This window comes from Macrobrachium rosenbergii, chromosome 20, assembly GCF_040412425.1.
Source record: "Macrobrachium rosenbergii isolate ZJJX-2024 chromosome 20, ASM4041242v1, whole genome shotgun sequence".
Classification (NCBI taxonomy): domain Eukaryota; kingdom Metazoa; phylum Arthropoda; class Malacostraca; order Decapoda; family Palaemonidae; genus Macrobrachium; species Macrobrachium rosenbergii.
Window position 1 is genome coordinate 21,204,063 of NC_089760.1, and position 22,793 is coordinate 21,226,855.

Below are 22,793 nucleotides of genomic sequence, written 5' to 3' on the forward strand. Positions count from 1 at the left end.
ACTTTGTCCCCCCTTGGTGCTTCAGGTATGCCAGCAATGTGGTGTTGTCTTAAAAGACCGCCACCATTCAATTGCATACCAGGTCCTCCAGCTCCTTAAGTCCTTTCCATATTGCCAATAGTTCCAAAAGATTGATATGTACCTGCTTCTCCTTTCGAGTCCACAGACCCAACAGCCGCTTTTTGCGTGCAATCACTCCATAGCCTTTGTCTGATGCATCTATACAACAGGTCTAGGTTCTTGAGATCTAGAAATACTCCTTGCTGAAGGCAAGGTTTGTCTTTCCACCACTGGAAAGTTTCTTCCTGATCCCTGGAAACTACAATCATAAGAGAAACAGGGAGCAACTTCTGATCCCAGTGTTGGCTCAGCAAAAACTGCAGAGGCCTCATTCTTAGCCTTGCCCTTGGTACAAGTTTCTCCAACACTGAGACGTGCCCTAACAGGAACAACCACTTCTTCGCAGGAACAGGCCTGAAGCTTTGAAATTCTTCAAGAGTTGACACCAAGGTATCTACATGTTTCATTGTATGGAAAACCTTGAAATTCATTGTTGATCTCCATCCCAAGATAAGTAATCTCCTGTGAAGGAGACAGGGTCAACTTTGGGAAATTTATGACCTCCCCAACAACTGAGCTAGACTCAAAATCACTTCTCTTGCCCTCAAAATGCCCTCCAATGTGAGAGCCAGATTCAGCCAGTCGTCCAAGTACAGGATCATCTTTATGCCCAACAAAATGGGCCCACCTTCCTGAAGGAGCCAAAACCCTTGTGAAAACTTGTGGAGCTGGGCTTTGCCCAAAACACATTGGCCTGAACTGAAAAATTTTGTTCCCAAAAACGAATCTCAGGTACTTCTTGCACTCCATCTTGATGGGAATGTGAAAATATGCATCCTGCATATCTATCAATACCATCTAGTCCATTTTCTGATGGACGCTAGAACTGAGCTCACTGACTCCATGGAGAAAAAAAGTTAAGTATACTTTAGTTTAACCAGACTACTGAGCTGATTAACAGCTCTCCTAGGGCTGGCCTGAAGGATTTCATTTATTTTACATGGCTAAGAACCAATTGGTTACCTAGTAATGGGACCTACAGCTTATTGTGGAATCTGAACCAAATTATAACAAGAAATTAATTTCTATCACCAGAAATAAAGTTCTCTTATTCTTTATTGGCAGTCGGAGAATCGAACGCGGGCCCAGCAGAGTGCTATCCAAGAACGATACCAACCCATCCAATGAGGAACTGACTCCAGGACTTCTTCAACCTTACAAAGGCATTTAATCTGCAAGCATCCAGAACAGGTCTCCATCCCCGTGGTTTTGGGGACTTAAAAAAGGCGACTGTAGAAGCCAGCGGTTGGCCTATACAACTTCTTCTATTGCCTCTTTCTCTAGAATTTTCAAGAGTTCCACCTGAAGGATTTTGTGCTTCTCCTGATTGTGGAGATACGAAGAGAGTCACTGGGGAATCTGACAGCAAAGGAGGGCTTATAAATGGAACTGAGTAACCCTTCCTTAGCACCTCCACAACCCAGGGATCCATGCCCACATCCTTCCATACTTCCCAAAAATGGGAAGGCCTTCCTCCTACTGGCAGCTGAGGGAAAACAGCATAACTGACACACAGCTCAGAAATACCAAGGAAAAGATAATATGTCTGAAATCCTAACACTACCAACCATCTACACCACAATTCACTCTTTAAAGTGATGTTAAGGGAGCCAGCTAGTGTTGCCAACTTAGAGGAAAAACCATTATGTTTAGCAGATTTCTGGTTGTCAAGGTTGTCACAGTTGGCAACACTGACGCAAGATTCAAACCACAAAACCCATCCATCCGGAGGCGTGCAGCAACTCGTAGCTGAACCCGAACTGCAAAAATGGTGAGAGAGATTTGTCAAATGGTACAGAACCTTGGTCCCGAGACACGCCTTAGTTCCCAATCAGAGGATACAACCAACCGACGCACGTCAATCAAGAGGGCGGGCTACAGACAGAAGCCAAGGCTCCAACAATTTCTCTCGCAGGGGAAATAAAAAAAAGTATAAAACTGTGGGGAGGGCGATTTTGATCAGGAACCAAACTAATAATAAAAGAATATTTGTCAATTAGTATTATTTTTCTCCTGAACCACCTAGGGAGCAAAAGAAGGCAGAGCAGAATGAGCGAGAGGAATTAACCTAGGCTATCAGGTAGGCAAATGAAGGAGGAGAAGCAGCACCGGAAGACAAAAGGAAAAAACTGAGTAGGCTACAAGAGTGCCCTAATTGTCTATGTAAACTATCGGGACTCTAACATCTTCTGATACTTCACAAAATTACATCCTCTCATCGAAACACTCAAAATCTACATATCAAGAAAACCACACTTGAGCTTGCACAGTTAGGCTAACACAGCTGCTAACATACGTAACGTTGTCATCAGCAAAACCTATACAATCGGTTTTCACAAACTCTTTCCTATATAGCCTGATGGTTTCATCTCTGATTGTTGTAAATGACATAAAGCAAAAACAGAAAACAAGCACAATACTGTACAGGAGAAATTAGCCAGAAATCGTCAAAATATTACTAAAGCCAACTGAAAACGTGTGTTTAACACGACAGCAAGAAGAAATATGACGAGCGTAAACATTCCAGCACCACTTGGTGGGAAATACGTGAATACAAGGACAGTCCTAATGAGTCAGCCAAGTGTACTCTGATTTTTTTAAATGCTGATTGTACCAAATGGTACAAAGATAAAACTAACTTTAACAGCAGGTAAGATTCATTCTAAATAATTATCTTTTTATGATTATGATGATGATTTAATTATAACTGTTCCTTCTGCACCTAAAAAATTTAACACTTTGTACAGTAACCTATGATATTCATACTCATCATTCATGTAAGGAATAGAAGATGGCTGTATCCAATATAGAATGGCCATTAACCTAACTACAAAAATGTGCTACTGAACACCAAAGCGCTTATAGAGCACACCATTACTTATGAAATTATTACATTAAAAAAAAAATATTAACCAATATGAATTAGAAGGCACATCAATTAGTAGCGTATACGGTATAATGTTAAATAAAGAGTTGGAGAAATGGCTAAAAAAATAAGTTATAATCAATAACTGGTTTCAGTTTAGCCTCCTACCACAGTTTTAACAACATATGCAACTCATGGAAAATATCACACAACAAGGAAGAGATTATACAGACTACAATATATAACTGTGAATTCTGTCAAGGCCTTTGACAGAGTACCATGACAATCAGATAAGGATAACACAGACAGAAGGTACCGAAATTAAGTTAGTAATGCTATTCTATTCTAACACGAGATCTCAAGTGGAAACAGTGTCAGAAGAATTCAAGGGAAAGGTTAGTGTCCATTCAGGGTCAGCCATATCCCTTGGCTGTTTATCACAGTAGTTAAGGAAGCTAAAAAAGGATGCCCCATGGAACTGCAATATGCAGATGACAGCAAAGTCTGAGGAAGAGGTTGAAACGCTGTTGAAAAGGTGGAACAGCAGAAAAGAGAGAAGGCTGAAAATTAATGTAAGTTACATATACTCATAGCATATAGTGACTACACAGGAAACAGGAAAACCATAGTCTACAAAGTGGCTATGTGGCTGTTGTGGGGGCAAACTGAACTTAATACATTGCACCAAATGTGACAGATAATGTTACAACTGACATTCAGATTTACAAAACTTACCTACAGTGAATACTACATAGAGAAAAGAGGGAACGGAGAACCCTCTTCCAGCAGGATTTCAAAAGGTTGCTAAAAAAATTGTAACTGCAACCTGGATGATAATAACCAGAGAGTTACCTAGACTACTGGGAAATGAAAATAACCCATTAGCAGAGAGAGCAAAGCATATGAAATCACAATAAAGGGGTATAGATGAAGATCTAGATCAGATAAGGGTATACACAGGAAGTGCACAGGACACAGAAGAGTGGATAGAATTCATTGTGCATATACTCCAGTGGAAGGAGATGCTGACATAAAAATGTTTAGCATGATGTTAACTTCATAACTTCCAATATCTCAACATCATATAGAACCTTACCTGAATCAGGTATTTTATCCCACTGCAAAGGTGTTGGCTTCCTTCTTTTCTCCCACAACTTATCCATTGACAAGAGGTACTGAATATCATCATTAAAAAGTTTTCCAAATAATTTCTGCAATAGAAAATATTGAAAATGAGAAATATTGTTAAAACAAACACTGAAACGTATTCTAAACACATTTCTATTTCTTACTTTTGTTTTGAAATGTGTGTCTGCAACTCACCTTGCTTTAAGTTACATTCTTTCATTATGAATCATTACCTATCATCTTATACAATAGTCTAACTATATACTGCCAACCAACATCTACTAGTGATCAAATAACCATTGACAAGCATTTAACATTACCCACTTGTAAACTTGGAGAAGTATCAGGCAAAAGTGATTAAAATAATGTCAATCAGTGATGAATGGGTAAAATAAAGCAATTTTCACATTTCTACAATACATTATGTAGCTAATTACAAGCAGCTTCACCTATCAATATAATCATGATTGTAAGACAAATACATAGTTATTCCAACTTGCAGAATACAGGTATTATCCTACTTACGATGGGGTTAGGTTCCAAAAAACCCACTGTTTGTTCGAAAAAATGTATCTCAAATATAGTCTAGCCTACACTTGGGTATTCAGCACCATGTATATACATATGATAGCCTAGCCTACACTATAAAGTGTGTTCTATGGATATACGGCACAGTAATTATTAATATCAGCTAATTCTGGAGGTTCATGCAGACTGACTTATGATAATTCAATACAAAGAGAAATTGAATAACAAAGAAGAATTAGTTTAGCCTACACTATAGTATATCGTATACATATACGGTAGCCTAGCCTACATTATACTGTACTCTATATTCACATATTAATAATGTATTATATACAAACATCTTCATACTGAATATGCATCTTTTCCATGGATCTTTTAAAATGTTATGCTTTACTTCACTGTATCCAATAATATTGTGGCCTATATATATTCTTATATTGCTTTTTGTATTATAAATTGCAATCTTAGCCATCAACATTTTGGTTTGGAAATCGATTATGCGGTAAGTTTATTTTGCCATATTTAACTCAGTTCAGAGCATTTTTCTTGCTTCTAGTTAGCAAAGTTATTTTTCGTTATACAAAGTGTTTTCAAGTCGAAATATAATTTAAATACGTCTCGTTATGAAATTAATTTAGCCATTTTTTTCGTTAATAGATGACGTTGGCCGTTTGGGGGCATGTTCGTTTTGTGTAAAAAAACCAAGATTCCGTTCACTATTTTCTCTTGATTTCATCATAATACGAGCTTCATGTATTTATCTTTTAACAGCATGAAAACAGCAGTATGTGTTCTTTTATGCCCAGTAGTTTTGATTAAAATACTTTCTCTCCAATTTTATTTACGGTCGAGTTTCATCCATGTTGCCAATGCATGAAAATTATACAGCTTGAACATTGTTTTCTCAGCTTCAGCTACAACTTGCAGCTTAAATTTAGCAGTATATTTCCTTGCTGATATTTTGTCCATAGTGAATAAGGATATAACTCAAAAACGTATCATCAGTCCTATTCTACTTAACGTCACTTGTAACATAACTATGGTAATTGTTTACTACCGTACAATGGTTGAAATACAAGCATAACAGCTGTTGTTATCTGATTTGGTTATAAGCAAAACAAGTTTCTCGTTCGACTGTTTATAGCTATACGTATTTACGCAAGTGTATAACATTACTAACTATACTTTTATCATTCTCTTTAACTTTTTTAACAACAATTTGGGATAAAGAGATTGTAAGCTGCTGCCTACAGCTGCGAGAAGTTTAAAAATATTTTATAAATATCGTAGTATTGGTTTTAAATGCTTACCCATCGCAAAATCAAATTGTCGTAACTCGAGCACTACCTGTTTTTCAAAACCAATAAAAAATCTAAGCTAACAAATCAAAATACTGTAGCACGTACGATAAACAAAAGCTGCAAAGAGAAGGGTAGCTTTGCAGTAGCTGAGTGCCAAGACCTTGTTCAAGAAAAATGTCAGAATATTATAACATGCCAACCAGATATGTGAATATTTTTTAACACTAAGTGCTGATATATGAACAAGCATTATGTAACAATTACATTCTCAATATTAACCCAAGTACAGTACTGTACTGTCAAACAATGACAACCAAGATGCCAAGGCACTACTTGCTAGTGAAACACTGACTGCCTAACGAAGTGCCTGAACCAGATCAAAATATTTAAAAACACTTGCTACTAATGAAATTAACTTCCAATTATATCAAACATTAAAAAAACTAATAGTAAAAAATTTCTTGAAAAACCAAGCAAGAACAATATGGCTAAAAATCTGCTATGAAGAAGAAGAAGAAGAAGAAGAAGAAGAAGAAGAAGAAGAAGAAGAAGAAGAAGAAGAAGAAGAAGAAGAAGAAGAAGAAGAAGAAGAAAAAAATCCTGACACCAAGGTCGACATACAGACAGTAAAGGTTTTTCCTGCATGGACCAGGTCCTGCATGCTTCCCTGCCAATCAGCTAGCAGATGATCACCTTATTGTTATTTTGGAATGGAGTGTATAATGTGTGCTAAGAATTAACCCTTAAGGGACACATTGAGCCTCAGTGTGAAGTAAGACAGGATTGGGGAGGTGGACGGATTGAGCCTGATTGTGAAACAATATTACGCACCACTGATATGGTAAGAATGAGGCGAGAGAGAGGTGCCAATACTTCTATATGCTATAAACTCACTAATGGCAACTTTTATACTGACTTAAGAGTCGAGAGAGTTGCCAGAGACGTCTTTTCAGCTATCAGTAATGCTTCTGACTTGAAGGGGGAAAGTACTGCATCTCTCTCTCACATGAGTCTTTGTGTAAATTTGCTTGTAAATATATACAAAGGGGTTGCTGTTGTTTTTTGTTTTTGTCTTTTACATTAGTATGTCGGTTGTAAATGTAATTTTACAAAGAAAATTGCAAAGAAATATTATAAAAAGCATGTAAAATAAAAAAAGTTACTGAATCTTCCTTCTCGTAAATTTACATGAATATTTTTTAAAAAATATGCAAAAAATTTGTTACTGCTTTTATTTCTTATCTGTTTTGATATCGTGTGAGCAGTAATAATAATTTTACATAATACAATAAATTTATTTATTAGAAAAAACATTAAGTTGGTAAAATTTACGATTATCTTGTAAATGAGGCCCCACAAGGGGTTGTAAATAGTCATTTTCAACTCCTCGTGGAAGGTAGGGAAAATTTTTAAAAATTTTTTTTATACAATGTGCAGGTACATGTCATTCTCTTTCCATTGATGTGATTTTTTTTTTATTTTGCCGATCTCAAAGCTTCCCCGGTCTGGGGTGCTGCACATTGATAAATTATGCCGTCCCTTAAGGGTTAAGGAATACAAGAGAACTATTAAATAAGACCTGTATATCCTGTGATAATACCTTTGGGTCATACTTTTGAGATTCAGCCCAGCCTCTAGTTGAAACTCTGCTAATGTTGCCTTTGTCATTGGCTTCTGATTCCATGGCTGACTGTCCTGCATCACCGACTTGCTCAGGATCAGCTGCATCTGGAGATACATCTTCATCTGGATCAGCTTCACCAAACAGCTGGCTGAAAAGAATAATATTCAGGAATCTAGTACTCCATATGGGTGCATACTCTACAATCACATTCTTTAATAGTGGTAATTTTCTCCATGTCTGATAGCAACATATAAAAATAATGTCTATATCAATCCAACTAATGTCCTAAAATTTAGAAGACATCATAAATCAACAGTATGTGACATACAAATCAGTGCACATGAAGCTTCAACCTAAGAACTGACTGAGGGATGGATGGTACTCAAGAGGCCTGTGACCCTAAAGAAGCTTGATTTTTTTCCACTGGATAAAACAATATGGTCACTACAGCTCATCCCAAAAGCAAATCTGTCTCTAGATACAGGAACCTATTAAGACAAGCCATAAATACATGAAAGTATTCATATACAGCATGCATGGAAAGGATCCCTGCCTTTTATCAAATACTGAGCATACTACAATCAAGTTATTAAAAAAAAGTTCCACACATTTTATCATCATATTCTATATTCTAATTTAAAATGTATAGTACAGTTGTCACTGTTATACTGTGCAGTTCCAAAAATTTTACGTGGCATTCAATTAATGCAGAAACTCTCAGGATAATAATAATAATAAAAAGCACAAGAGCTTACAAAGTCCTTTGCAAAGCATAAAATACAGTTGACCCTCGTTAAGCCAGACCTCATTAACCTGGATCTCGGATAAGACGGACACCAAAGCGGGTCAGCCGATTCAAAATACATGATGTTCGACCATGATTTACGATAGTTACTGTTCCTCCTTTCATCGCATACCGTTTTCCTTCTTATTTACCAAAGGTAAATAAAAACTTTTCATTTATATTTTTATTTTATATACAGTATACTGTTCTGTATTTAAGCTGTGCTGAGCTGAAATGCTTTTAGCTTGTAACCAACTTAACTTGCACGTGGTACGTACCATCATTAAGAGACGATATTGTCTGGAACGGAAGTATTGTAGCCAATCACTGAGCTTTAACAGTTTTACCTGTCTGCTGCCCAACTGTTAGCTACAGTACGATGCTTTGTATGTTTTTTAGAAAAGAAAAGACATGACAAAGGTAAACTTTACAAAGACAAAAGCTGAGTTACTGAACAATATGTGTTTATGTGGCAAATGACATATTATGAGAGAGAGAAAGAGAGAGAAAATTGCCAGTTCCCTCTATGCAGTGTAATTCTATCCTCGAGAGATTAAAGAGAGGAATTTTGTTTTAAAGGTATGTCAACACAGCTTTGGTGAATATCTTCTGAAGCGAAAAAAATAGATATATACTGTTGCTGAAGAATCTCTGAAACAACAATTTTGCACTCAAAGTAATAAGAAGGAATTCATTCTATTCATGTAACCAGTAAAATACATACACCATTAAAAACTATGAATTTTATTCAAAACACGCGCACTTATGTCACCATCAGCTTCTTTGAGCAAAAGTTCTTTCTCACACAGAATACAGCTAAAGCCTGATTGGCTGGCTGGTTGCCATGGAGATTTGCTAGCCAATGACAGCCCTCTACTTCTGTTGTATTTATAGACATATGTCGTGACAGCACTAAGTTTGAACATTGCCATGATCATGATTATTTGACTGCTGATGGCAAAACTTACTCAATAATTTGCTTAATATAATTATTTCTTCATGAAAACATGAATTCATCAATAATTTTAACTTTAATATAGTGGTATGAAAAATCCCACAACAGTCTGATGTGGTGATGCATCACCACTTGCAAATCCTATTCCAGGACAGTCCTCAGATTTACGAATGCAAACTAATGATGACATTAGTAACAATAAAAAACAACCCTCTCCAAGATCGATATGATGAAATGTGTTTTATAGTCTTACTTATGGTTAAAATTCACAAGTTGAATTACAGGCACTTTGATCATGTATATTTTTGCATTTGATGGAATGTTTTTGTTGAAAACAAAATATGTTAGTGAACTTGTGGTCTTAATTATCCCACTATTTTATTACTGATGATCTTAATCATCTCACATTTATTTAACAGTATATTAATATACAGTAGATCATAATAAACTATAATAACTAAAATAAAAAAAAACATGAAAAAAGGAAAAAAATCTTACTCTTCATTTTGGAGACCACTTTATTTTACTTAATTATGCATTTATGTCTCAGCCTAGGCATCTACATACGCGGCTGAATTCTATCATTTTTATCAAGTTTTATTCTTCATTTTTCATCTTTTATAATGAGCTTTAATTCAGACATTTCTACATTGGCTTATTATCCATACTTTTTATGAAAATAATGAAATACAGTATATTTATAGTTATTTATAGGTATATATATAGATATCGCCGGTTAAACCGGACTATCGGCTAAGACAGACACGGACACCCTGGCCCCCTATTAGTCGGTCTGAACAAGAGTCGACTGTAGATGGTACTACAGGATTTCCATAGAGTCCCTTTGGCCTTCAGTTACTCTGCCTTTTACTTTTCACCTACTGTATTCCCACCTAACTATTACACTTCCATATCTTGATCTTGCTCCAATTTTCACATCATTTTTAAAGACCATTCCTTTAGGCAAGCCCTAAAAGGCTTACAAATATGACTATGTCATCCTTCAAGCAACTTAACAACTACGGTACTCCCAATAACATGGCCTACAATATATATTACCACATCAAACATTTGAGTTAAAAGCATGATCCAGACTATATCACAAGCAATATTGGACTGAAGTTCCCTTGTAGGTTGATCTATAATGCAAAATACTCAGTTTGTTACGTGAGCAAAACATACATCCACGCCCAGGGTCCTATAGGGCCTTTTATTATGCATGCATGAAGTATTACATTCTTAATATAATTAATAGGCTAATAATATGAATTACTTTTACCTATACGAAAAATGTGTGCTGTCCAGAAAGTATCTGAGGGCACCATCATATTTTTATGGTTTAACTTGAATTTATTTTAGCTTGCTACATGACTTTTTCTGTTATTGTTTTTCAGAGAATATAATGTGTGAAAAAAAAATTACTATCACTTAAAAATCCTGGAGACAATTTAGCCATAATACTATAAATACCACAGAATTTTAAAAACACAATAACAGTCCTCTTAAAAATAAGAACTGGCAGACAGGAACCTGCAAAGCCTAGGATAGGCAAACAGAACTAGGGTACTTATGTACTTGAAGAATACAGGAATCACAAATGGATGAGCATCCCACATCCCCAACACTTCTAAAAATAACCTAAAATAATTTCTCTACCATAAGCTAATGAAGGGTATTGTCATTGTTTAAGAATTATCCATAATGGATGAAGCAGCAACCAGTTTCCAGAATATTTCCGGGCATCCAAAAAATTCTCTTGTGCCATTCATATGACCTTTCAACATTCTTATTCAGTATACTAAAATCTACCACAAAAATAAAAGAAGATACAGTACTGATATCAAGATTAAACACAACTAATTTAAAGGTTAACAGGCAAAAAAATACCGGCTTCAGAAATTCCTGCTGACAAGTGCAACTGTTGGTCAATTAATAGTTTTACACGTCATGCATAAGGTATACATTTTGTTTAAAAAATGTAATCAACTAAAAACATGCCAGTCTGATAAAACAAAAATATAACTTACTTAAATAGATGTTTGGCCCAGACAATACAGTGAATTGGCTCTGATGGTGTATTCCTAATAGTGCAACCAGGGAAAGTTTTCTGTGCTGGCTTTGGCTGGCATTCGTAGCACTCAGTAATACCCTTTTTGATCACCTGAAATTTCAAAAGTTCTTTCAATAATCACTCTGCTTAAAAACCTAGTACTGTAGTTTACAGACTTTATTACAAATGACTAAAGACAGCAAACAAGGAGATGAACAGCTAGTTGTAATGAGAAACATGGCAATTTAAAAAGGTCAAGACTACCAAAAATAGTGAGCTCCATTTCATCTGTCATCACTCAAGACTACCAAAAATAGTGAGCTCCATTTCATGTCATCACACAATCTCTTAATATCAACACCCGCAAAAAAATGCCAATTGGAGACTTTACCAGGAGATTAGTTCCACCCTTCAGACTGAACAAAAACTCCTACCATAAGTTAGTGTTACTGAAATGATTATTGTAATATCTGAGATGTATCATAAAAGGCATTTCATAAGTTAGAAGCTATAAGAGGAAATGATGGTGCAGAATTAGCTTGGGCCAGAGCAAATGATGATGGAAAATCAACTTGGCCATGTTGCACAAGACACGTTGGGGTAGTGAGTAACTAATACTAGTTCTAGGACTTAAGTGAACTGAAGGGCCAAGTTCTCAGGTTTTAATGGATGCATTGGTAGGCTTACTTCTTGGTATTAATATGTTATTTTCCTGATAAAATTAAGTTTCATATATACCTGACAAGTAATTACATAGCTATAGTTTCTAACTCGTGCAGCAGCCTTTATTTAAAAAATCGTGGTAGCACTTCAATAGTTTAGTGTAGGTGACAAGCCACGCCCACCAATGGGAGTACTGGAAACGACTTAGAAAACCACATTCTGTTTGTGCCCTTATGTCCATGAGAGGGGAGGAGGGAGGGCTCCAATCCATAATTACTTGGTAAGTATATATGAAACTTGATTTTGTCCTGAAAATAACATTTTCATGTAAGTAACTTACCAAGTAATTACATTGCTGAATCCTACACTGACAAGAGGTGGGATGCATGGACATATTTTACCCCAAAACATTAAGTTATGGTAATGACTTCAAAACAGAAAAGTTGCTAGCATTGACGAGAATGCTTGTTGTTTCCTTATTTGGAAAGAGAGCTACTTCAGGTAAATACTGCCTCTGGTTGGTGCTAAACCTGTAGTTGCGTAGTGGTATAGCTATGGAGGGCCTCTAATTAGGTGGGGACTTTGCAGCGAAGGATATGTCCAATGGCTAACAAAGCTTACAAAAGGTGCCCTTGCCCTGGGTGCAGTACCAGAATAAAACCACCAGACAACCCTTTCACCTACACTGAAAACACCACAACCCATCCACTGAGACTGGTGGGTACTGCAGGTACACTGTACCCACTGGCTCCTAAAAATTAGACACCCTACTTCAAGGTGAAGAGATAGTAGGAGAAAAGAGAGATTCCTATGCTTCCTCCCCCAATACCATGCCAGCCGCTGGTATAGCCCCAAGGTACAGGCAGTCCCCGGTTATCAGTGATCCAGTTTTACAGCGCTTGTCTAGCGAGGAAAGTCAGATATTTTCAGCGCCAAAAAACGCCAATTTCTCCTTACTGGTGCAGATACAAACCTAGCAGAGGCGCCGATCTCCGGACTGTCCCATGAGTTGCAGGAAGGATGAGGACTGTGCCTGGCTCCTTAAACCGCTAACTGGGCAGCGGAGAAGAGTGGCCAGCATCGCCTGCATGCGTCTACAATGGACGAGACGAATCTAGAAAGTGCTTGCGGAGCTTCCAAGTCAGGGCTAGTCTTGAGAGTCGGACAACAACTGATGCACACACACAGACACCTTTCCTGTGGCTGTCTGTTGAAGTCTGGGAGTGATCAACAGGCTCCACTGAGGGGCGACTACCCGTGGGCAAAACCCACAGGCCTCCCTTGGACCTCCAGTGTGTCTTCTCTCCAGGTTAGGAGAGTACGACAGGGACTTTCGTCCTGGTAGGACAAGCAGTCACCTCCTCCACTGGCACAACACTTTCTTCCGTCAAGACGCCTTTCCGGTGGCTGTCTGCCGATACCTGGAAATGCACAACAGGTTTGACTGAGGGGGCAACTACCTGTAGGCCCAACTCCCTATGCCTCCATTGGACTTTCGGTATGTCTTCTCCCAGGTTTAGGGGAGTATGAGAGTGACCTTGGTCTATGAGAACCAACGGGATGAGTAGCCATCTCCTCCACTTCACTGTATTCACTATTAGGTTAAATTCTTGTTAAACCTAGACTCGAGACTGGCAATGGCAAGGGTTGGAAGCAAGGGAGCCAGGCACGGGAATAGGTGGATTAAAAGTTGGAGGGATAATAGCAGGAGAAAAAGGCAGTTAGGGGGGGAAGAAGGAATAGCAGAGCTATCTTCTAACCTAGGCTAGGGTAGAATTCTTAGGCTAAGGGAAGCTCATTTCTCGGCTCTAAAGGCCGCTTTCCTTTCTATCCCTCTCTAACTTGTCTAGTTGAGATTTAAGCACCTTCTACTCTTGCTAAACATTACAGTTAGCACAAGTTTTCTCACTACTATATTTCTGCCCACTACATTTCCTGCACATTGAGAATCATATGAAGATTTGATTAATCTGGTTTTGCAACTTTTGCTACAATAGCAATATCAATGTTGGGGGTCCCTTTACCCCAACATTGATATAAACCATAATTATGGAACTATTCCAGACCTGATGTTATAGCTATAAACAAGAAATACACTGATGTTTTCTGTCCCGACTCAGGGACTAGGAAGGTAGTTGTGAGTGGAGTCAGTTCAATCTGTTTCAGTTGACTATACTTCAATAGGATATTAAGGCAAGATTTATTGAATCTTGACTGGCTCTTAAATGTGAGCCTCATTCATCTCTTAAGTCTGAGGAAGCATGGACCTCATATAACAAAAATAATCACTCAAACAAGTGTCACTGCAGAGTGCATTTTGCTGTGACTATAAGGCTATGATGTCCTCCACTTAAGATACAGGTGGTCCCCAGTTATCAGCAGGCTCAGTTATTGGTGATCCAGAAAATTGTTGACTTTTGGCAGCAGTATGCGCCAGTTTCCGCTTATCGGCACCGATAATTGTGTACTGGTGCCAATACAGGCAGTCCCCGGTTAATGGCGATCTGGTTTTACGCCGCTTGTCTAGCGACGAAAATCGGCAATTTTCGGTGCCGAAAATCGCCAATTTCCGCTTATCAGCGCCAATTATTGGGTACTGGTACCAATACATACCTAACAGAGGTGCCAATAACCGAAAATCGGCACTTTTCAGCGCCCATAAGCCCTGAAATTCGCTGAAAAAGAGCGAAAATGGCCGATTTTCGGTTATCATCAGTTCCTCAAAATGGAAACCCTGCTGATAACCAAGGACTGCCTGTACATACCTAACAAAGGTGCCGATAACCAAAAATCAGCGATTTTTGGCGCTTATCAGCCCCATAAGCGCCAATTTTTGGTTATCAGTGATTTTTGCTTGTTGTCACGTCGTCAGAACAGAAACCCCGCTGATAACCAGGGACTGCCTGTACTATAATTTTTGCCGTTTTAAACAAGCTGCCACGTATCCACTGTACACAGGTGGATATAGAAGGAATAGAAAGACGTGGCTTCCAAATAATCTGACAACTGCTGTAAAATGGTCTTTGAAATTCCAAATGTTCTGCCTTACAAACTGGCATAAAGCCAGCTTCAACAACAACAACCCTACATGGGTGGATTTAACTCTGTTTACTTTCCTTTGAGTTCCTTGAGAAACTGTACTACTAATGTGCAGTCAATTTACAGAGAACAATAGTCCCCAAAGGAACCACCACATTTCTCATGTTTTTCATGTATACCATTGCAAGGACTTGAGAGGAAAGATTATTGCACAACAGTCCCAAAAGGATATCAGAATCAATCTCACTACTAAGTCACCAGTCACATTGGGGCTAGCTCTCTGGCAAACTCTTAAGTACCTCAAAGACTGGGAAATCTAGGGTAAGGGTTCTGCAACTGACAATTATCTGCTTAAAAGGTGGTATATTAGTTGCCATTTGTGTGCTACCACTGGTGACTTCTGTATCTCCAAAAGAATGGTTTAGAGATGTAAAGCAGTCACCAATGAAGCAACTGACTTGGAGACTCAAAGGTAGGCAGTATAAATTATCAAATCTGTTGCCCTTTTCAGTTACAATACACAATATTCCTCAAACTGGATCCATTATGTCTACTTTGTTCTGACAGAGACCTCTCTAAACTTATCAAGACCAACCCCAACTTCTTTATGCATTCTACATACATGGAGAAAATGAACCTTAGACAGATAGATTGCAAGGACTTGAGCGAAACTAAAAAGCAAAAACTATAAATTCCAACATACATATTCTGAAAGATTAGCTTTTAAAGGGAAAAATTAAAACTCCTATAACAATGGTTCTTTAAGTCAGCTAACTGACAAAGTTTACAAAGCCAAAGGTTCTGAGAAGTATTTCAAGGGACCTGTGTCCAAGGCTTCCCTTTTACTGCCAACTGAAATTAGGTTAAGCTATTGTCGGACTCCATCCTCCACATATGGGGAATGCAGCTGATATATTTACTCTGTTGGAGTAGTGATGACCTTCATAAGCTTGGTAAATGACAGAAAGAGCAATGAATAAAACAAAGTGAAATGAAGAGCATACAGTACTGCATAACTGACAACTACCTGACAGAGTGAGAATCAGTAAGAACTGAACCCCACAAACATGTAAATCAATCTTTACAACAGCTAACTCATTACAATTAGCTATTCACTTATTTGTACATGTAAAATTGCATCAAATAAATTGATGAATTTGTAATTTATATGAATGCCAAGGCATGAAGGTCAAACATTTTGATGGCACAAAAATTCCAATTACTAACTACAAAGCTAACAAAAAAATATGAGTGACTATTTCTACTGTAGTAACAAGCACAGCTACCATTACAAATCCCAATTCATGCCTTTTATTTCTACAGAAGTATCATTTTCAACAAATGCACTGACCTGTTTACAAAAACCATATTAAGGCAAATAACATACCGTAACCTGACCAAGATATCCAGCTGTTCCGCTTTCCACTAATGGAACATCAGCAGCAAGGCACATACGATTAACATGGTTTCTTGCTGCTCTGTTATCAAGAGCATTCATCACCAGAGTGAACTTCTGGTAAAAAGGGACACCATAAGTAGGCCTGAAAAGAAAAAGAAAATGTGAATTATACATAAAGATGTACTTTCCAACTTAGCATACTTAGCATATATAAATACAGTACAATATACTATATAAAAAATTTTTTTACCCTAGTCAGATTTCTATACAAAGCAGTATGCTGCTCTGAAACATCATGAAAACAATTTTATCCCACCCAGATTTAATCATTAATCAATAACTGGAAAATAGGGGAGTGGAGGCTATTAACCAATTGTGGCAGGGTGACATATATATAGGTTTACTGTACTAGCTTTGGGATGGACTCCAGGTCACATAGGCCTATATGCAGTACAATATGTTGAAGATTTTGCGCCATAAAGTCTGAACAAATTTTGCAGGAAAAGTATTCAGATCACTTCCATGGGCCATAAGTGACTGGCAACCCTTACACAGCAACTCTGGTAGTTCAGTAGAGGGAGATCAGTTTGACTTGAGATGTCATGGGGGATTGTACTGCAGCTCCCCATCCCAGGATGTCTCATAAATATTCTACAATAAATATACTCAGAATTTGTTACTGATTTTAATTCTTATTTGTTGTGATACTGTGTGAGCTGTAATTACAATTTTACAAAAAAAAAAAAAAAAAAAAAAAAATTATTAGAAAACATTTATAACTTGGTAAAATTAGAATATTTGTACAACTGTCTTTTGGGTTGGCAAAATTCACTTTCAAATTTCCCTGGAAGGTACAAACATTTTTTAGAATTTTTTTCTTATACCATATGCATATTCATATCTCCTTTCTATTGAAGAGTTTTTTTTTTTTTTAACTGGTCATCCTTAAATTTAGCACGGTCTACGGGTGTGCTTAATATATATTTGGCTCGGACTGTGAGGGTTAAGGAACTCTTCATCCACTAAACAAAAACTACCCATTTTTTTTTACAACTTGCAAGCGTGACAAAAACAGAATGACCAACTAAAGTTTCCTCAATGGGCAGTGTCACAAGCATCTTGATAAAATACAGTTGGGCACCTTATAAACAATTCATCAACAAACACTGACTGATATCAGAAAGTCACTAGACTATACAAGGAACATACTACCCATGCCTCTGCTATATCTTATTTTTTTATGAGGATGAATTTAAAGTAATTCTAAAATCTAAGCCAATATTTCTTTCTGTAAAAAAATTAATAAAAAATTAAACAAAAAGCCCAATATGTTTCTGAAGATTTACTGCTATGGAAACAAGTTATAATGGAAGGGGATCCCCAAATATGAGTAAGAGAAAGTGAACACTGATTGTCACGTGAGTGGGTGGTAAGCACCCCAGTTACAAAACTGCTAGTTAACTACGTTGTTCCCAAGCTTCAGTTACGCGACCAGCTTACTGAAGGTAAGTACATAAAAAACGATAAAGGTTTGTATTCTCGTATAAACAATCATGGTTTAATAAAGTCAAGAACATTGAAAAAATTAAATATAACCACTTTCCAAAGGAAAGACATGAAAGAAACCAGGACTCAAACATAAAAATATCACATCAGAAACTGGGGTGGCACTGGAAAGGCAGACTCCCGACCATGCAGCTTAAATGAACAAAAGAGATGTAAATCCAGTCTGGTACTGTAATGACAACGTTCTTACCCTAACTGTGTTTTGAGTGTTTTAATATAACAGAATATTTTGGATCATTAATTACAAGAAAAAAAAAAAAAAAAAAAAAAAAAAAAAACTGTTCACTAGTCTTCAGGATTCAGGAAAGAATTAAGTCAGTTAAACATTGCACATTATGAGCCATCACTATTCGACCCAAGCAAAAGATAGATAACACAATTAGAAAAAATATTTCCCAAGTATAAACATTCACCAGATTTTCTAGAATGGATCTAAAGATTCTGACATTTGGTGGTAAAGCTTTCAGAAGCATCTTTGGTAACAAATGGAATCAGCACATTGCAAATGCAGCTAGACGAGGGCATGGTGAGAGAACATCCTGTACTGAAAGAGGGGATAGCCATCTAAGCAAGATGTACGCAGTTACATACTATAATGAAATAAAACAAAGGGAAATAGGCGATAATAGCTAGCTTGACTTAATACACAAGCCTATTCACAGAAGACCTATGCAACCCTTAAAAACAAGTCTATTCATAAAGACCAATGCAATCTGTGTCAATAGCTAACATCTCATATCCTACTTATACAAGCAGCCTTCCTAATAAAGTGTAATTATTATAAAGACGAATCGTATATATGATCAAGTATCTTTAGGAAAACATCTTCAGTTGCAAATATTTTCTGAGTGAAACAGTACAGAACCCTGCTAAACTAGATACTAAACACTACGGAATACTGTTAGCACTGGTAGATATACATAACATTTTGTTGCTTACTTTGTTATAGAATCATGGTATGCAACTATGTTGGCCTGCGGGTTGAAGCGTAAAGCAGATTCTCGTGCTACCTCAGATTTGCTGCGCCCAACATGTTGTTTTTGGAACAAGAACTGTCGATTCAGGTTGCTGACATCAATGGTATCTAAATCAATCTGTGAACAGGAAAACAAGAACAAATTAAGAAATGAGAAGTCATTAATAACATATATTTCTTTACTAAGTAACTCCTCAACTTACCAATTACATCTCAACTACATCACTGTTAAGGTTTTTTGCTAGTCTACTTTTTCAGATAAAAAGACAATTAGTGGACTACCTCTAAATGGTATGTGCAGAGTACATTTTAACTTAGTCTCGAAATTATACTTTAAATGTAGTCTACTTGAAAAGCCATACCATCAAAACAGCTGATCAAGTTGAGAAATTCCTAATGAAAAGAGTACCAACTAAAGTTAAACTGGAATGACCAGGACCTATAATCTTGACTGGATGACCATGGGGCAATATTATTACCTCCCAAGCTATGTTCTTTGCAAAGCTGTTTTCATACTTTTATATAAAGAGGTTAAAAATAACATACTCAACATAGATAAGAAATTTAAATCTCCCTTATTCCATAAATAGGAACCTATTTTAAATAAGCCTTTATCTAAGGGGGTTGTGGTTAAAATGAATATCAATTTCTGACTTGAAGTAAGCTAAACACTGATTACACATACATTTTTCCAACCAACAGGGATCCGCATTATAGTAATCTTAAGTATGGCCTAATGTGTGATTACCAATATAACCAAAGCCCAAGCCATTGGGTATTAGTTTACATTCAACCCATAATTACTATACCTACAAATAGTTTTAGCTACCACCAGGGTAGGCCTAATTTCAACATTTTTCTTCTTTGATATCACTTGCAAAGTTGTAGTTACAGAGATATTTGTAGAATACAGAAATTATACTGTTTATATATGGCACCATATTTATAGAGTACTTTTTGAGTTGTAGTTAAGTTTGTCTATCTTTTAAGTAAAGACAATAAGAAAAGTCAATGACAAATGTTTTGTCAAAAATTTTTCTTATATTTAATGAATCACTGTATCTTTTTAGTAATAACAACAGTAAAAGTCAATGACAAATGTTTTTTCAATCATTTTCTTACTTAATGAATCATAACATTCCTCCTGTTTTTAAGCCCTTGAATTTGTTAGATCTGGCATTTTCAAGGTGTCTTAAGGTCTCCGTTTAATCAAGAAACTGTTAAGTTCTTTTACTAAGGTTTTTCAACCATAAATACTACTTCCTTGTTGAGAAAACATTTAAAAATATGCAGGGATCATTTAAATTACAATGAGAACAAATATCAGTGCATTATTTCTTTTGTTTCAGCTATTTCATCCATAAGTAATGTGCACCATGCTATTTTAGGTTACATTATAGGGTTTCAATATCCAAGTTAATTTTGCAAGATGCTGATAACTGAAAACAGCACTGACATGTAGCTTCTTCAATATTGTTTGTGGTTTCAGATTATAAGATAATTTTAATTGGAAATGTCCTAAATCATGGCCCCTGAACATCTAGTAATTTCATCTTGAATTTTTTATGTTAAAATGGGATTGTGGGCCTCTATATACCACTAACCAATATTTTATGGTGCTCCGGCCAAGTAAGGACCTGGTAGCCTAAATTAGGTAAGATTAAGATGCATCCCTCTTTTACTCCATGACACATGGCTCAATAGGTCATGTCAAGTTGCATATGGGGAAGGGGAGGGGAGGGGTTTGTTCTGGGAGGGTTAAAGCCTCCTGACCATTTACGGACCCTGCAACCCAGATTAGGGTATTATTTTACTCAAGCTATTACTACTAGAGGTTGGCATTTTTATGTTGTGATCTCAAGTTTCCTTAACATACTTGGTACAAAGCTAATGTCCATATCTTTCGCAAATTACCTGTTACCAAGACTTGCTCCGACAAATGAAGTCAACTACTTAGAATTTTTCTTCTATTCTTTGTTTATGTAATGAATGTCATGAAGGTGGAGCTCCCATTCAGATTTTGTACCGTACTGTGGGTATGCATGGCTTACGTCAGGAACGTATTCTCTTGGAAATACAGGTCCATGATAAAATGCTGAAATGTGACTGGTTGTTCTGTTATAATTTTAAAAAATTATGTGAGCTTTTGGAAATCAGGCATTCCTCGAAAAATCCAAAGTCAGTATGCAGTCCTGGCACATTTAATTCAGTTTGTGAATTATTTTTGTGTAATGCTAAATTCCGGGTGGGATTTCGTTCTAGTCATACAAAAGCTCATTGTCCTTCGGCAACATTTTACAAAATTCTTTGCTATGTCCAAAGTCCAATTCTTCCTCAAATTATATAGAACAATTCTACCTTCCACGTTGCAAATTACTTTTCCTGTGAACCACTGGTTAACCCTCCTCAGTCTGACACCCAGCAGCTTTCAACGTCTGGGGAGGATCCTGACCAGCCTGAAGACATCAATCCTACTTAAAGTTCTAATTTAGACTAGTGCAAGTTTATGGAATGTTTTCAATCTAATATCATACACTTGGATAAGGAACTTTGCCTTCTGGCAAAGCAAGGCCATGGCCCCCATAGAGTAGGTAAGGTAGGGGGGTCTAGTTTAAGTAAGGATCCTATGCTCTAGGTTAGGTAAGGTGGGGAATGTCCTGCAGGGGCGAAGCCCTCCCGGGCAAGATAAGGACACAGCCGCCCTAGGCTAGGTTAGGTAAGGGTTCTAGGTCTAGGTAAAGACCTGGCATCCTATGTTAGGTGGGGGTCCAAGGAAAGGTAAAGGTCCTCCAGGCCAGGTAAGGATGCAGGCCCCAAAGTCAAGTTAAATTAACTTAATCTCTGTTCATTTTGTAGTTTTTCCCCACTGAAAAATCCCACTTTACCACTGTGGTGTTCCGACTGTAGGTTATGAATAGGGCGCTCTGTCTCTATAACCGTTTCTTTGCTAATGAATGCTAATGAATCGAATGTCAAAAATGTTCAAAGCATACAATAAACCAAGATAATTTTTTCGACACCAAACTACTACAATGGTTTTACAGTGAAATGTTACCAACATTAGATTGCTACAATGCATCCCTATATTTTTCAAAAAGTACTTACAGCTCTAGTTGATGAGGATAAGTGGGGAGTTTCATCCCCCAGGCAACAAACAGAACCTTAGGACCTTGCACTGCAGGTTAGGTTACATTAGGGAAGCTTAGGTTAGGCTGCATCCCTGTAATTCAATAAGGCCATATTTGTCTTACCCATCCAAAATCCCTGGTGGTAAAACTGACGACTACTACTACAGCCTGGTTTCTGCCAGATGGCAACCATAATGTTTATGTACTGCCTTCTGTTTATTCCTTTTAATTGTGTTTAGGCGCTCATTTTGAATGTAAACTGATATTTATCGAACCAGAATGGCGCAGTAGTAGTCTTCAGTTGTACCCTAGGAAAGGTTAGGTTTGTTTTCATTAGCGGAACCTGTGTCCGTCGATTTCACCAGGCTCCGACATAAAGGAAAATAAATATAAAAAAACTTAAATAAAACACATATAGGCTAACAAAAGTGCAATAAGTTTTCCGGTCGACGAACGTTGGAACCAGTCCGTGGTAGCCTAGTAATCTCTGGTTTTAGCCTACAGCCTAGTTTCCTACTTTAAGCAAAAAGAGCATACAGAAGGATCTGTGTTAGGCTACTGGTTTACTTATCCCATGAATTTCCTCGAAAAACTGAAGTAGAAGTCACCAAGAATCACACGAAAACAATGAGGGGCTTTTAGTTATAAAAATTTCATGATGAACTC

The 22,793-nt window shown here is 37.1% G+C and overlaps 1 protein-coding gene across 4 annotated transcripts in view; it reads right to left on the minus strand.

The window, feature by feature from the left end:
• Window positions 1-22,793, minus strand: part of Uba2 (Ubiquitin-like activating enzyme 2) — a 43,363-nt gene that overhangs the window by 15,613 nt on the left and 4,957 nt on the right. For 3 of the 4 annotated variants that reach the window (XM_067122174.1, XM_067122171.1, XM_067122172.1), the window contains exons 2-6: window positions 18,963-19,117; window positions 16,446-16,599; window positions 11,334-11,467; window positions 7,544-7,715; window positions 4,083-4,197 (exon numbers count right to left, since the gene is read on the minus strand). In XM_067122174.1, the coding sequence (XP_066978275.1) occupies window positions 4,083-4,197; window positions 7,544-7,715; window positions 11,334-11,467; window positions 16,446-16,556 (532 nt within the window). In that variant the 5' untranslated portion in view covers window positions 16,557-16,599; window positions 18,963-19,117. Of the gene's footprint in view, window positions 1-4,082; window positions 4,198-7,543; window positions 7,716-11,333; window positions 11,468-16,445; window positions 16,600-18,962; window positions 19,118-22,104; window positions 22,215-22,793 lie in introns of those variants that run through there. The other variant, XM_067122173.1, reaches the window with a different exon arrangement.